The 15,632-nt window shown below is 48.6% G+C and overlaps 2 protein-coding genes across 2 annotated transcripts; one reads left to right on the plus strand and one right to left on the minus strand.

Moving 5' to 3' along the window:
- Nucleotides 1-6,038: 6,038 nt before the first annotated feature.
- FMAN_04087 (uncharacterized protein) lies at nucleotides 6,039-7,288 on the plus strand (the record flags this gene model as incomplete). Its single annotated transcript, XM_041829245.1, has 2 exons — nucleotides 6,039-6,819; nucleotides 6,894-7,288. The coding sequence occupies 2 exons, from the start codon at nucleotides 6,039-6,041 to the stop codon at nucleotides 7,286-7,288; spliced, it is 1,176 nt and encodes a 391-aa protein (XP_041680027.1).
- Nucleotides 7,289-14,529: 7,241 nt separating this feature from the next.
- Nucleotides 14,530-15,428, minus strand: FMAN_04086 (putative CNB1-calcineurin B, regulatory subunit; the record flags this gene model as incomplete). Its single annotated transcript, XM_041829246.1, has 5 exons — nucleotides 14,530-14,540; nucleotides 14,648-14,982; nucleotides 15,037-15,110; nucleotides 15,218-15,270; nucleotides 15,377-15,428. The coding sequence occupies 5 exons, from the start codon at nucleotides 15,426-15,428 to the stop codon at nucleotides 14,530-14,532; spliced, it is 525 nt and encodes a 174-aa protein (XP_041680028.1).
- Nucleotides 15,429-15,632: the final 204 nt, after the last annotated feature.

A 15,632-nucleotide genomic window follows, 5' to 3' on the forward strand; every position in this document is an offset into this window, starting at 1 on the left:
ATTTTCTGACGTGCTAAGCATGTCAAGCACCTACCGGTCGAACCGGATTGCAGCAAATATGTACGGGCCATCCCATCGAACCCTGAAGGGTGCTCCTTGACGGTAATTAGCAAGCCACCAAGGCGCTGGTAGCTCCCGCTATCCGCTCATGTCATGATTTTATACCGCAATCGGCTATGTTGCCGTGAAGTAAAGTCGAATAATCGTATCGTTAGCGCTAATGCAGGACAAACGTTGGAGTAATGCTAATAGTACATGAGCCCTGGACCTTGATATAGCAACGGACTTTTATCAAAGTTTGAATCGGGACTGAGCAGATGGCAATCGGTGAAGTACTGAGCATCCCTGGCACTATTAGCTCCATGTCAATTGAATAAAGAGTGCACTCCGGTTGGCCAGGCGGTGAGGAAGTTCGTATTTAATTGTGGTGGTTGTAATTGCGGTCCTTCTTCCGCAGCCTGGTGGTCGCAGCGTCTCAGCGAGGGACGTTGCTTTGACGCGCAATACCTATGACATTAAAGGCGCGGGTATAGGGGCCGATCCATGAGTCGTCCATAATGCTTTTATGCTAGTGACTCTTGGGGTAAGCAGCTCGTTGATATGAACAAGCGGATAGCTCTATAGATTAATCACCTCAAGCCATTGCATCAGCTGCTAAGCTGGAGAGTGGATTGCTGAAGAATAAGAAGATTTCTAGAACAGTTTCAGTGGGGTGGCTTGAAGTGTTTCAGCTCATGCATGTTCAGGAAGAAAAGCGGTTGGTTCAATTTTTAAGATCCAACGGCACAACGGTGTGGCGGGATGGAGAATCTTCCGAAAATGATGTTGAATTGACCCCTGGGGGATCGGTACCCGAGATATTGAAACTGATGTTGACTCAAATAAAGCAATGCTGAGGAATAGGCATAATGATCACAACAAACGCGTCTCGTGCAAAATGGGAATTGGAGCCATTGCAATCATGTCAAGCCCTATGGTAGGAATCCATAAACGCTGCGAAAGTTGAGATAAACTTACAATGGCGATGCGCTAGGCGAACCTTGGATAACTGTTGAACCTTAGCAGAATGATGGCATAGGAGACCCAGAGTTCTCGGTGTAGTGATAGCCAACATCACGCGGTATCCTCGTCGAACTCAAGATTGAGGCCGCCACTTAGCCCGTGCCAACGCGGATCCAGCTAGAGTTAGTAGTGATGAATAATATCCAGAAATCGCTCTCATCATGGTGGAGGTGGAGAGCGTTAAGCATGGACAGACGGCGGTTTGAGGTCGGAGGCTTTTGGGGCGGACGCAGCCACGAGTGGATAGAGACCCCTGTTGCCTGAAAATCGGTGCCGTTGCGGCACTCTGTACTGGATACATGCGGTGTATCTGGACAATCTCCAATCTCATCTCGTTCCCAGAGTTGAGGGAAAGTTAACGGCCAACGGCTTTTAGACGAGGCTGAGATCGTCTTTAATTCTTCGATCAAACTAATTTGGCATGCATATATGTGTGTTGATCAGCATAACACAATAGTTGCAGCATATGCACAACATTCACAAGAAGGCTCCCCGAATGCCTTTCTCCAACTTCTGGTTGCTATGCTTGGATAGTGAATATGCAAGGCGAGCAGGGCTGTGATCCACGGAGCGAGGTACCTTTGTTAGTCAATTGGTGTCTGGGCAGTATTATGATTGGGCTTCGAGTCCAGCATCACTATCGTCGCCCCCTCAAACCCCAGCTGCCCAGCCAAACTAAAGGCATATTCTCATGCGTGGCTGATGCGCGTTGCCTTTTGCAGTTCTAGACGCGCGAAACATGATCCGATATGCGCGTCAACTAGTGCGCTTCAGCAAGTATCCTGGTCATTCAGGTACCGGTACTTGATGTGGGGTCGGCCGGATGGTGGGAGATCTCGGTGATGACCCTTGGACCTTGGTTGACAGTTTTATCAAGGCACCTGCAGCCGTTGAAGATGTTGATGCAGGGTAGCTAACGACAGGAAACCCATGGAACAGGAAAAAGAGACAACAATGGTTCTCTTGTAAATGTACGGGTAATGCCTGCGTGAAAAAACAATAAATGATGGGTATGATATTTGTGTCCGAGTGCCGTCGTCTACCTACCAATATAGACAGTGACGCTGTTGATGTTGAAAGATTTAAGCCTAAAAGCAAGATATGGGGGAAACAGGTAAAATCGATGTTGCCATTTAAAGTGTGGCTGGTTAAGGCAATCTGAACCGTTCTACGGAGTATGTAGGTGTTTACCTGATACTAATAAATAAAGATCCTCCCGTATCCGTAGTTGTACAGAGGTTGCGGGAATCAAGGCAACGAATCTGAGGCTGACCTTAATCGCCAACTTTCAGCCAAAAGTGAAGATCACATGCACTTTCCCCTCAAACACCACAGCTGGAATCGCCACTTCCACGAAGCAAACTCGACCACTAAGATGGTACGTGATTACCAGCCTCGTTGCAGTCTTGCTCGTGACACAGACGATCAATGGGAGAGTCTAGTATCTAACGTTAGACCCTTAGATCGTGCTGACGAAGCCTATTTTTTGTCTCATTTCCAAAATGTTGGCATTTACCCACTGTATCCGAAGCATCGGTCGCTGGCAGGTGCCCTGACCAACGCCTACCCCAGTCCTTACGAGAAAAATTTCCGCTTTCCTCGAGCCATTGACCAACCACGGAAACTCCCTGACTTCTGCTCTTTGAATCGACATCGCCGGACTGTTATCTTCCTCACGCAAGCCAACCAGGATCAAGGTCCGAACAGCTCCTCACGACATATGCCATTCTAAAACCCGATCTAAGTCCGCATCATTAAACCTTCAAAGTATGCTCAAAACTGAGTGTTTTCCCGACGCCATGAACGTCTCCGAAAATCCGGATAATTCGCCAGCCCCTATTAGCAACATGCCATGCCCACCAGGGGCTCGCATTCACGCTGGTTGGTCTGAAGCATTAAATTGAACCCAAGCAAGCTGAGCTCAAGCATTGTTGGCACGTTCCATAACAATATCGCCCTCTCCGGACGGCTGGCGCGAGGGTCAAGCTACCTCCAATCTAAGCAACAAGCGCGTTGTGTCCGAAGCACGAGCATCTCAACTCCAACAAGGATTTTAGTTGATATCGCCCTCCTCTGTCGATTGGCCAGCGTTTCTTTCCGGCTTCCTCACCTGGAACCACCTCCATCTGTGGACTGTGGACCAGCGCCATGGCTCGATTAGGCTCTGTGTTGCTTTTCTTTTCTTTTCCTGCGACTTTTAGCCCTTGCAATAGCCTGTCGTTGCTTTTCTTGTCACCCTCAAGTCCCCAGTCCTGGTTGCTACAGACACGTAAGTGTCAAATCAACCTACCGACGATGGTTTGTGTAGGGCGGCCAAAAATGGCAGGAAAACCCAGCAGACAGCTAATATTGCTCAGGTCTAAGACCAATATGAGAACATTTCGACTTTTTTATTTTTTATTTTATTTTATTTTTATTTTTGCGAATCATCCCCTGCATAATAGCACGATCATAAGCATATTCCAAGACAATAATCGATGCATCAACTTCGGCTGGCATTTGTCCCCCATTCGGGGAAGCAGCCTTCAATATTTGACAGACAGGCTCTTTCGACCGCTTGGCCTTGTTTGGCTATAGTGGCCATTTTTCACACGATCAGATCTGCTTAATTCTTTCTGAGCCACTTAACCATGATTAGGAACTACCCACACATCTTGTCAATTGTCTTTGTTCACCGTGCAGTGGCCCGTCTCCTTTGTATCTAAGCCATGGTATTTTACGAAATTTATGGACTGAGATATGAGTTTCTTGGACTAACAGTGACAAGTATCTCAAACAAGAGAGGTTGAGCGTCTTGCAATTTACGAAAATATCACCATGGATGTTCAAACTGCGGCTGGCGGGTCTCGTGTCAAGTTTTTTCTGGCATTAGCCCACTTCAAAGAATGAGCCATAAAATCTCAATTGAGCACTGGTAGTTTCACTGGAGCTTCAAGAGGTGCAGCCCTAAAACGCAAGGCGTGAAACTATTTTGGCGGCTACCTAACTCTGGAGATATGAAGGTTAGTAAAGTGCCTGTTGGGAACGGGATGGGAAAAAGCAGCCACAACAGTCTTGGGACCACTGCTTTTCTTATCTAATGCATTGATACCCAGCTTCTTCTGACGAAGAAAAAAGCAGAACAGGATTCCAACATTTAGTCACTACCTACTGGATGGAAAGCAGGAGAAGCCGCTGTTCAGCGCCCAGCATGAGCAATTGCGATGACTACCGGATGTTTACTAGGGCCACGGCTCAAAAAGCGGTCCGGTACTTGCGCAAAGCACCCATGGCGCCCCAGGATCCCAGACGCTACACCCTCCATCCGCTCAATTCACGCCCAGGCAAGCCACTTCGATAGGTATCACTCCCCTCCAATCTTCCTGGCGCCTCTTACCAAGGTACTGGGCCAGGGGTGGTGCCCTAGGCTGGTTACGTGGTGGATGGAGAAGGACGACGCCGATCCTTCCACAATTTCCAAACCCGTTCTCATGAGCCCTCTTTGTTGAATGGATCTGTTGCTTCCAGGCTACGTATCATTGTAGCCGCAATTGCTGGCGTTTCTTCCTGGGCTTGATTTCCCTTTAGAGTGTTTTGGGCCACTCAGTTCCGTTTCTCACCTTGCCTCAGATCTTCCTTGGATCATATCCCTTTCTGGGGATGAAGCTGAAGCATACAATGCTTCTTGCCCATTCAATTAAATGCTCGGGTTACACACGGGAGCATTCGTCTTGCCTCAATCTTGGATTTCTCCATAGGCTTAACATGTATGTCGGCTGTCCTGACGCCATTCACACAGCGTCTTTAGCCAGTAGTCTAAAACGATACGCCTCACTTGGTCTGCTTGTCCCTCACATCTGGTCTACTGTTACACCCCCCTCCCTTCTCATCGAAACCCCTTCCGAGTCCACTGTGAGTCTCATCAGTCACATTGCCCCTGCCTCCAATGGTGGACCCCAAACAAATCAGAGTGCCCTTCAGCGAGTGCAATGCTCTCTGTGTGAGTATGCTATATAGATCCCGTGGCTATCCTCTGTTTGCTATTGATGAATTTCGTCATCTCCGCGACTCACGTCTATTCCCGTGCCCCACTGTTGACCCTTCGATCATACATACATCCTCGTTTTTGTTAGCTGCTCTCAGCCATATCCTCCTTCAACGTGACCAAAAGACTGTCACCACACCGATTCGGCGGAATCGTACGCCCGTACCGGCTTAGTGAAAGCTTTTTTCTTAGAACATCTACTTGGTCCCTCATTGAGACCCTGGTGCATTGTAGTGGCCCCAGCAGATCGCAGTGGGCTCGAGCTTGTCATGCTCAAGGTCTCTTACATGGGGTCTTGGCCAGGATCCTCCTAGTTGACGGCGAGACAACCGTTTGACAACTCATCCGCAAATCAGCCCTGGGCCCCAAAGCCCCAGACAAAGCTACTTAGACCTAACTAACGCCTTGTTCTTCGTCATCTTTTCGACGTCCAGCCTCTACCGGGCATGAACGCGCTAGGCTCTAGCTTACGATTGGGAGTCGACTTGATAAACTACGTTGCTACCCAGATCCCCGGCTGAGCCATCAGCTCTCTTGCCTGATCAGTAAACCGCTGGGTTTTGTTTGCGAATAATAGGCCAGCGGCACCCTGCTTGCAGAGCCGTTTGATCTCTCAACTCGACTACTATCTTACCCAGCTAGCCATCCATTCCCTGCCTCACCACACCCCCCGACTATCGATCATCGCGACTACTCCCACTGTGGACTTCACTGCTTCAGCAACCCCGCGGTGACCCCTCCAGCACTATCAACAACACTGTTCCGTCACATATTTGCAACCACATCACCTTGTTTTAAAAAGGATATCCTTTCCTCACTGTTGATTCAGCACCGTGTATTGTGTAACTATTCCGGATCAGCGAAACTGGCTGCTATACAGTCACCAGCGTTGCCGACCACCCATCAGCTGGGACCGACAGCAGGGTCGTGTGGCATCGAAGGTCTTCGGGGCATGGACGACTCGAACCGTATGAGGAGGCAGAATGAACCGCCGGTCCATTCGAACCCCAATCAGAGATACTCACTCAACGACCCGTCACAACAGCGCCGTTCGCTCGCTGGAATTTCCAACGACAGATATCGCCCTGCATCCCTTGCTGGCCCTTCATCATCAGGGCGAGGCATGGGAGCTCCGGGTAACTACAGTAACTACTATTCAGAACCCAGTGCATCATTCTCGACGGCAAATATGCCTGGCACAGCTATAGCTTATGGCCCTGAGTACGGCCACGACTCCCGCCAAACACAAGGTTTTGGCGGCTACAGCACCGCAACTACGATGATGTATAACGTTGGCCAACCGAGTACGCAAAACACGGTTTACGATGCGCAGCAATTCAGCTCGCGGCAACCTGCAGCTATGCAAATGATGCCACCAGACGTCGCCTCGAGCTACTTTGGGTCCGAGGCTGGGGCCTCAGCTGGCCCGAGTCTACAGCAACCGGCGCAGGGCTCAAGCGGATCCGCGAATGTTTATCAGCAAAGCAATGCCATGAATTATGCGAGCAACAGCATGTCCAGTGTGAGCGCAATGCCACAGGCAGCAAACACCGCCGATGTATCAATGACAGACGACCACGACTATGCGGAAGGCGCCCTCGAAGAGAAATGGGTCAGTTACCAGAGGCAGCTAGGGAGCATATTTCAGGAGATAGTGAATGGATCTCTTGAGAGTGCATCTGAGACATTGCTTAGCGTCACTAGCTGGCTCTTGTCTCAGGTCGCAGATCTAGGTATGTACTACACTGTCTATGGAACCGCAGAGGGGAACATAAGAAAGCCAGAACTAACTACTGTGGGTGCCCAGGTCTTAACCTTGACGATACCAACCTTCATGCTGATCGTATTCAGCTGTGGAACGACTTCAACCACGCTTGGCTCGGATTGGGCCAGCGCCAAATTGACCTAATGACTTCATCCCAACAACTTTCGAGGACGCAAAGTCTGGTTTCAAAGGCCATGATTAAAAAGATGGGAAACGAACTAATAAGGCTTTGTGACGGTATAGAGCGTCATGGCTTGGTGGACTATCAATATGGAGTATGGGAGGATCAAATAACTGCTGGTGAGCAACTGCAGTCCCGCCCCGAGAGTTTGACTGGATTCGCTAACATGTGCATGCAGTTCTCGAAGACTGTCTGGACTTATACGATGCTTCGGAAGAAGGCAGTGACAGCGGCAACCGATAACGTGCACAGTTAAGACTGCACAAGTACTCAAACAGATGTCTCACACACACACACACACACACATGACCCTTTTTTTGACACCGAAATTCGCGTTCAAAGTTAGGCATCACGGCCTAATGCCTGCATGGTGTCATTGTGTTGAGCGCCAGCTGCAACAAGGAACCCGCTGTTTTCGTTACGCTTCGCAACTGCTTTCTTTTTACACATCGATATATCGATCGTTTTGTTGGGTATTATGCTTACCCCCTTGTCACTCGCATTTTACGGCTCGGGKGATGTCATGTATGGTAAGCCCAACGGGCTGTTCACGAGTTTCCTTTTATGTTGTTTTTGCCAGATTTTCTCCCACCGTTTGCTGGTAGTGTACGAAGACATAGGATTGCTACAATCATGATTGCATCGCGGGGTCAATGGAAAAGAGGGTATGGTCAATACTCTATGTATTATACGGGTATGGGATACATTGCTGGTCATTGCAGAGGCAAATGGATATGGATTTGACACCGAAGGGCGCGTGGATAATGATTTCGGGAGAAAGGCGTTCAGACTTGCATCAAGGTGCCTTGCTGTGGTTGGAGCAAAGGTCAGGTCTGGGTTGGGCAGGGTTGGGCAGGGTTTCATATTGTCTCTTTCTCTTCTTCTTTTCTCGTCAGGCTTCCAAGATAGACTTGGCAGCACTGTACTATTATTACCGAGCCTTGCTTTGAGTTAGAGAAAGGCTGCGGTCATGGGTTTACAGCATTTAGGAGGGTGGGCGAAAAGAGTGGAACTGGAAGAACCTCGCGGGCTTGCCAGCTATGTTAGATGAATGGGAATACCAGGATGAGACGCATGTTTGGATAGAAACTGATAGAATTGTACTACTACTGAGGAGTGCTTTGATCAGGCATTAAAATTGTGAAGGTGAAAGAATTGGCATAGCCACGGCCGTATCAGGGAGAACTTTACGGTGTGATGATTTCTGCCCAATGTTGCCAGCTTACAATTGGCCCCAATAGAATGGATTAGCATCCGTAGCATATACAGTACAGTTGATAGGTAGATAGGCTGGTGAGGTACGTAGACTCTAGGAGCTTGGCCCCCGCAATGTTATTAACTAACCAAGGAGAGGATTGACAAACAGATCGATAGATGGATATGGGAATGGATGTGATGGCGCCTCGTTTAGAAAATTGACAAGATACCCATGTAAGTGAGAGGGGCCGCCCTAAGAATTTGAAGGACAGGACCTGACAAGACAGGACAAGCGACAAAACAGGGGAGGATCAATACCAGGCCAGGGGTTGATTAATTAGTTACCTACCTTACTCTACTCTACTGTAGTATCCGTCCGTACCTAGTTGAAGAAACGGGAGTTGCCATCGGGGTTATTCCTGAAGGGTATTGCTTGCGAGAGAAAGCGGGCTGAATTTGATCCCTGCGAATATTATAGGCTGGCTATTCTTCAGTGACAACATTGAATGTGCAGTACCTCCTAGGTATAAGGGGGGGGGGGGGAATGATGATGGCTGAGATTTTGACGGACGGTTAGGCGAGTGCTTTTTGGTACCTGAGCTTCTGTTCCAAGTGGGTTATCGACAGATCTATCTCGAACAGTGAATAGTAGCTTTACTGAATGTGGTTTTCTTGGGCATGTCTCCGACTGTGGATGTTATCTGTCTGAGGTATGTTCCCTGTTGTTGATGTTGTTGACGTACACACGGGAGTGGCTGGCGCTGTGGAGGTCGACTTCAAATGGCGTATTCGAACGCTAAATAATTACCAATCCGACAGTTCCTTTCACTGATCGCCCTGGTTTGTTTTCATATTGAGCTTCTTTCCTCATGGCAATGAGTGCAGTGCCGCCAACAACACATCGACTCACCGACAGATAACTCGGTGACTTTGTTGAGTTCACCGACATGTCCCGTGCGTCTCTGTTAATCGTAGGCCGCATTTATGAAGGACGAGGTTGGTTACACAGGAGAGGCACAGTCTAATGCATCTCTCACACACACATATGCACTCATGCATGACGACTTTCCTCTTGAGTCCCTGAAACACAAGAAGAAACATTGTCAGCCAGCCAAGTCCAGTTTTCTCCGCTGGCAAAAGAAAATCTCTCTAGTCTGTCTGGCCTGTCAAAGTTGGGCGCTTTGTGAAGCTGAGCCGAGCTTCGCTGCAAGAGAGAGGCGCATTCGCATCTGCATTTGCATTTGCGTTTTCATGTGCATAAGGTAGATGCAACAGTGTCATAGCGAAACGAAGGGGGAATACGTACCAGGTACAAAGTCGAGTCGGTTGTCTTCCCGCAAAAGTGGCTTCTTATGCAGGTACAAGCACCTCAAAACAAGAGGCGTCTGCCCTACCCGGTCGCTGTGAGCCAATGGACAGTGAGTGGCTTTGGGGGTGTGTGAGTACTACCTAGTAGATTGTGAAAGATTGCGCGAGTCAAGTGGGGGCTATGTACCAGGTTCTGCTTGACAGGACATCCATTAACAAGGAGTAGGATATGTAATCCACCGTGGCTGAGAATGACAAGAAGCCAAAAAAGAAAAGTGACATAAAAAGCAAACAACACATCATCATCACCATTGGGCTTGGGCTTGGGCTTGGGAAGGAAGGGATGACATTATTTATTGCTCAGTTACATTCGGGAGATTCCCGGAGATCTAGATTTTGCTCTGTTTCGATGATCATCATTCAGTGGAGGAGGGAGTAACACGGCACAGCATATCCTCTATGAATGTTACTGAGGAGTCTCTGTTCCGCTCCGCTGTGCTAACAAAAGATATCAAGCATATCCTTGCCAGGACAGAGCCACGAATTCCACAAGGGGTTTCGATTTAAGCATGCGAGAGATGGACAATTGGTAGCAACGGTAGGTATTTCGACTAGTATAACCCTCAGGATCCAATGCAGTTGGTTGCAGTTACAATGATAGATGACTGGTCAGCTGCAACACAGTCGGCAGTTGTGTTTTACCAACCAAATAAACATTTTGTTTCGAAATCTACTAGTTGATTGAGTTGAGTCCAGTCTATCTCCAGTAAACTCTTTCTCTAGCAACACTAATAATAGTGACGTGACCAGTCAAAGATAGGCAGGATCAGATGATAATCCCGACTCTACTGACGTGTCCTCGAAACCTGGTGACTTTGTTAGACTGGATAATAGTCGCGAACGGACTTTTCACTTACTTACCTAGGTACCTACACCCTATTCTCTCTCTTCCCTTGGACCTTACCTACCTATCGAGTTGCCCAAACTCAGCCGGGTTTAGTGAGGAAAGAACGAGGCGGACTGAACTGAGCTGGATGGACCCCTCCTACCTATACTTGCCCTCTTAAGAGCGGGGATACCCTCGCTTCTCTTTTCTTTTCTTTTCTTTACATCCAACTTTTCTTCTTCCCTTACGGACCAGCTTTACTCTACAGTGCAGTAACGCAATCGACTCTAGTAGACCCAAAGCGTGGAGGTGCATCCGCATTGACAACCATGATTCGTTTCTTTTTGTCATCGTCTCGCTTTAGCTGCATTTCTGCTTCATCCGAATTCTCCAGCCAATTGCCGCGCCCCGCCTGACTTGCTGGTGAACCATCACCAACAATTGCCCCCTCCAGTATCGAGCTCGACTTGGCCGATGCCTAACATAGCTTCAAAAAGGCGCAAGATTACCGCTCTGGTCATGTCGCCCTACCCAAAATCAGCCCAATCCCTCGATCGCGTACTCACTCGCCACAATCATGGAAGGATTTGGGGCTTGAGCCTTGAGGTCCAACGGCTATGAACGCCCTAATGTCGATCACGTTGCCCCTCGCTGATGCGATGCAACGCAATCCAAATGAGGCTGAAACATTTTTGTCGAATCGCAGCTGACGCTCTGACCCTGCAACTTCCTCTAATAGGGAAACAGATCGCAACAACAGGAAACATCTCGAGAGATACATGAATGCCCTCACGTTAGAGCCTAATGACATCGACGCCTAATTGAAACACCGCCCTTTTGACGTTCACTTCCCAAAGCTGTACTATTGTTTGCAGGAGGCGAGAATTGGGCCGTTTGATGTCTGTCATCTATCCGCCTCTCAGACCGCCCCAGTTCAACATATCAAGTATCATGCATCGGGCATCAACTCGCCTCCATCATTCGTATCATCTGACTTTTCGATACATCCATTCCCGTGTAGTTAGACTTGTCTGGGCTTAACCTAATTAACCCCTTTTGATCGCGGCGATTCCAAGTCTCGCCGTGTCTTCCAGCTGTTGTGGTCTTTCTGTTCCGTCTGTTCCGCTGCAGGCAGCGGATGAAAGCAACCGACACTCTTTATCAAGCTCAACTCCACATACTTCGCCTGACCGCCGAATCGTTGGGCATTAGCCTGCCCTCTGGTGGTCTCCCTCGAGCATTTTCTCTTCTTGGCTACCGATGCCTGAAGTCAGCTGGACAATTGGCGAACAAAAGAAAACACCATAAACACTATCCATGTAATTCATTGACTGCGCCGTATTGTTGGCGCGCCTGTGCCGCAATTTGTGGGGGTTAGTTGTGTTTGGTGTTCCAGCTGAACGGATGCTGGTAACCAATAGGCGAATTTGACAATTGGTTCAACAGAGTGATTCCTCAGCTTTGGGGTTGTCTCGAGAACTGAGACCATGGCTGAGCTATGCATATACAATACAAGCCTGGGGTGCGTCATTCGTCAAGAATGGAGACGCCAAAGTGTCAAAAGACATGTCTGAGATGCCTCCCTCGTCGATCACGCCAATAATGTCATCTAGTGTGGCGCGACTATTGTCGCTAACCAGCGGTATCAGATCTGATCGGCTCAATACTTACACGCCGTCTACATTTGGCGACAAACCACGAATCAAATCCCGGCATTCATCTCCCGCGATTCGTCTATCGGATTTCTAACGCCCCCTAAACACAAACTGGGACGTCTGTTCGCCGTCCCAGCCAGCCGGAAATTCGACGACACTAAAATCCGAATATGACAGGTCATTTTATACCAACCTCAACTTACACCCCTCTGCTTCCTGGAGATAACAAAGGGAGATTTGACGAGGGAACAAAACGAAACCAAACTAAACAATTGTCTAGTCCAACAAAACAAAACGACCTAGCCCACTTTCAACATTCAAGATATATCCATGTTCCTCTAGAGATAGGGTTACATCCTGATCGACAACCGAGACTAATTCCCAACGAAACAATTTTGTTTCGTTAGCCTCATCATTATGACAACCCAATACCTAAACAACTCGCCTTGAAAAGTTGCATGCTGTTCGAGACATGCAGCTAAGGTTTCGTGCAACATTGAGTCAGCTGCCGAGGGCTTGTTTGTGCGCCCGTATCTTGAGGTGTGATGAGCTTGTCAAGGATGCAAGCAAGCCTCCAGACATGGATCCTCATGCCCCAGATCTTCACCAGCCGTGCTACAATACCGATTCTCCGGTCACCCCGGTCCCGGTATCCTGATAGCTCCCGAGATTTCTGGGGCGTTGTGAGACATGTAATCCTTTTCTTGGAAAGGGTTGGTATAACAAGCCATCTATAGCATTCTTGACACTTTTGAGGCCAGACATATCAGCAAGTGAAACGCGAAACCCGACAATTATCGGCATACATGTTGGATTCCATCACATCGACGTCCGAGACGTGGGGGCGCTGCTGCGGTTCATGATGCAGCCCCGACCCGACGCCGGGGATCGACCGGCAACGTCCGCTATGACTCGGGGCTAAAACACGAGGAACTCGATGTCACTCAAGAGGGTGTGTCGTTGGATATGGACATGATGCACATGATGCACCCTGTCTTACCACCAGGGACATCCAAACAGAGGAACATCAAGACTTGAATTTGGCAAGTATAACCTACTTCTGAACTTTCTCCCCATGAGTGTTGCATAGCCTTGTTTCCTCCTGGCCTCTGCAAGCCCTGCCATGTTCTGTGAAAACAAACATCAGCCTCGTCGGGGCTACGAGGCGCATGCCTTGAGTTTCACTCAAGACGTGCGGCCCCTGTAAAGTATATATGTGGTTGGACGATGCTGAAGACGTCCGAGCATACCGAAAAAGGGGCCTCAGCCACGCGTTGGGCACAGCTTTATATCCGACATAGCCGTCGCGGCACGTATATCTTAATCGTATTCAGAGTGTCGTAAAGCGTTAGAGTTTGCTGATGTAATTATCTTGTAAGAATGCGCCCTGAGAGAGAGCATATTCCGACTCCCGGCTGGATGGTTGTTGCATGGTCGCTTTGAGAGGCAATAGATGAAGGTCTTTTTCAACTCTGAGTAACGACCATGTTAGAGATCATGAGTAGATTGGGTCTCATTCATGGACGCAGGATAACACGGATTTGTGGGAATGATCTGACTTCCCATACAAGACTTGATCGCACACTCTCTTTGACCTTGACATGACAGATTCAAACAACATCAGAGAAAGATCTCACGGTCGCCCTTCCAGAGACTGTTATTCTCACCAAGTTGAATGGGACAGTGATATTGCGTTAATGTGATTCTGCACGGTGCTGATATAGGTCTCGATGAGCATCATACCCGAAGTGTCCGAACCCAGGTTGTGTACCATGGACATATCAGTCTTTGTCGATGGCCTTTAGCATGCGCTTGATGCTATCAGCACTCTATTACCTTGGGTAGGGAGTCAAGAAACTGGTAGAGCTACAATTCATTGGGGTAGATAAACGGCCGAACGCAATAGTCCAATGAATGAGTTGAAGATGAAGATGAAGAAGAAGCGAATCCTTCATGCCCAAAGGCTTCAAGTTCACACTGATACTAGCTCCTATCAACCGACACTTCTGTCTTTGCCTCGAGAGCGAACAGAACCAAGACGGTCGCCATGCAAACCGTAGGCATTGGGGATTTCAGCGAGCTGAAATGCCAAGCCAGGCCCTCTTACGCTGACGCGGTATCATCCCGAGGCAAGCATTCTAATATCCTAGATTATTAGCTTCGTCATAAGCTGAACAGAGGGCAACACATTTGCGCCCTTCGTCCTCTCTTAGGAATGCCCCGGCGTTAGACAGTACAAGCAGACAGCGGGCAACACGCGTCTGTTGGTCAACAAAACAGAATGCGTGAATTCATGATCGTAATGATGTTTAGATTCGCTAGGCGTTCCAACCCCATCTCCCTCATCCATTTCCACCGGTAGCCCTCGTAGGACTATGGACCGTATAAGTCCATGGCAATGTTGGAATCTTTACTCCCCTACCCTGTATGCACCTTTCTATGTGCGATCGCTTAGAACTGGTCTGTAATGTCATGTCAGCGTCTGATAAACCACCCAAGTCCCAGTTGCCTATCATGACAGCAGAACTCATCACCGAAACAGATACAACTATAGCCTCAAACAACTTACCGACAGTCATGCTCATACTGACGTCAGTCGACTCAACCATCTTGGTGAACTCCTCAAAGCTTATCTTGCCGTCTTTATCGAGATCGGCCTCCATGATAGTCTTGTCCACAATCTGCTGCAGCTGCTGGTCCTTAAGGTTGCTGCCAACCATCATCTTGAGGACAATGAATAGCTCTCCGTTGCTGATGTAACCATCACGGTCAATGTCGTAGACCTTGAAGGCGAACTGCAGCTTCTGTTCCTTGTTTCCCTTGCTGCTGAAAGCCGAGAGACCTGTAACGAATTCTTGGAAATCGACGTCACCACCACCATCTTCATCAAAAATGGCGATCATTCTGTTATAGCTGAGTTAGCTAATTGGCGAGGGTAATGAAGAAGCTTGAACGGACCGTGTTGCCAGAGGGTTGGAAGAGATCTGTGGAAGACTGAGGAATTCATCGCGTTCGATCGTACCGGAGTTATCCTAAGAAGTCCTAAGTCAGCCCTTCACGTCCATTGTGCTTGTAAAAGTCCCAGCCATATTCATCATCCGATATGACAAAGGACCAAAAAGTCGGAAAGCTTGCGCACCTTGTCCAGCTTCATGAATCGCTTTCGCAGACGATCAACTTCCTCTCTGTCGACTAGAAACCGTACATCTCAGTATATGTTTAACTCCATCACCCCTCCCCCCAACCGTGCGTTCGCGTTGAGGGGTCAGGGCTTCCAAGGGGCCAGGGCAAGGCTCACAGTTGGATCCTTGGACGAGGTTGTCCAGGACTGCGCTGGTGGTGTTGCCCATTTTGGCAACGTAGAGCTATGTCGTTGATTTGAGTGTTGGTGTTTGTTTCGGGGTGAGTTAAGTTGTGGCGAAGCGGCGTCGTCGGGTTATAAATAAGCTGTATTGTGCTGTTGTCCAAATGTTGGTGATAAGGCTGAAGTGAGGTCTCACTGTCACTATCGCTAAGTTTAGGTCATTCTAGACCGATCTTCTGCGCAAAGGGGC

Source organism: Fusarium mangiferae (assembly GCF_900044065.1).
Source record: "Fusarium mangiferae strain MRC7560 genome assembly, contig: FMAN_scaffold003, whole genome shotgun sequence".
NCBI lineage: Eukaryota > Fungi > Ascomycota > Sordariomycetes > Hypocreales > Nectriaceae > Fusarium > Fusarium mangiferae.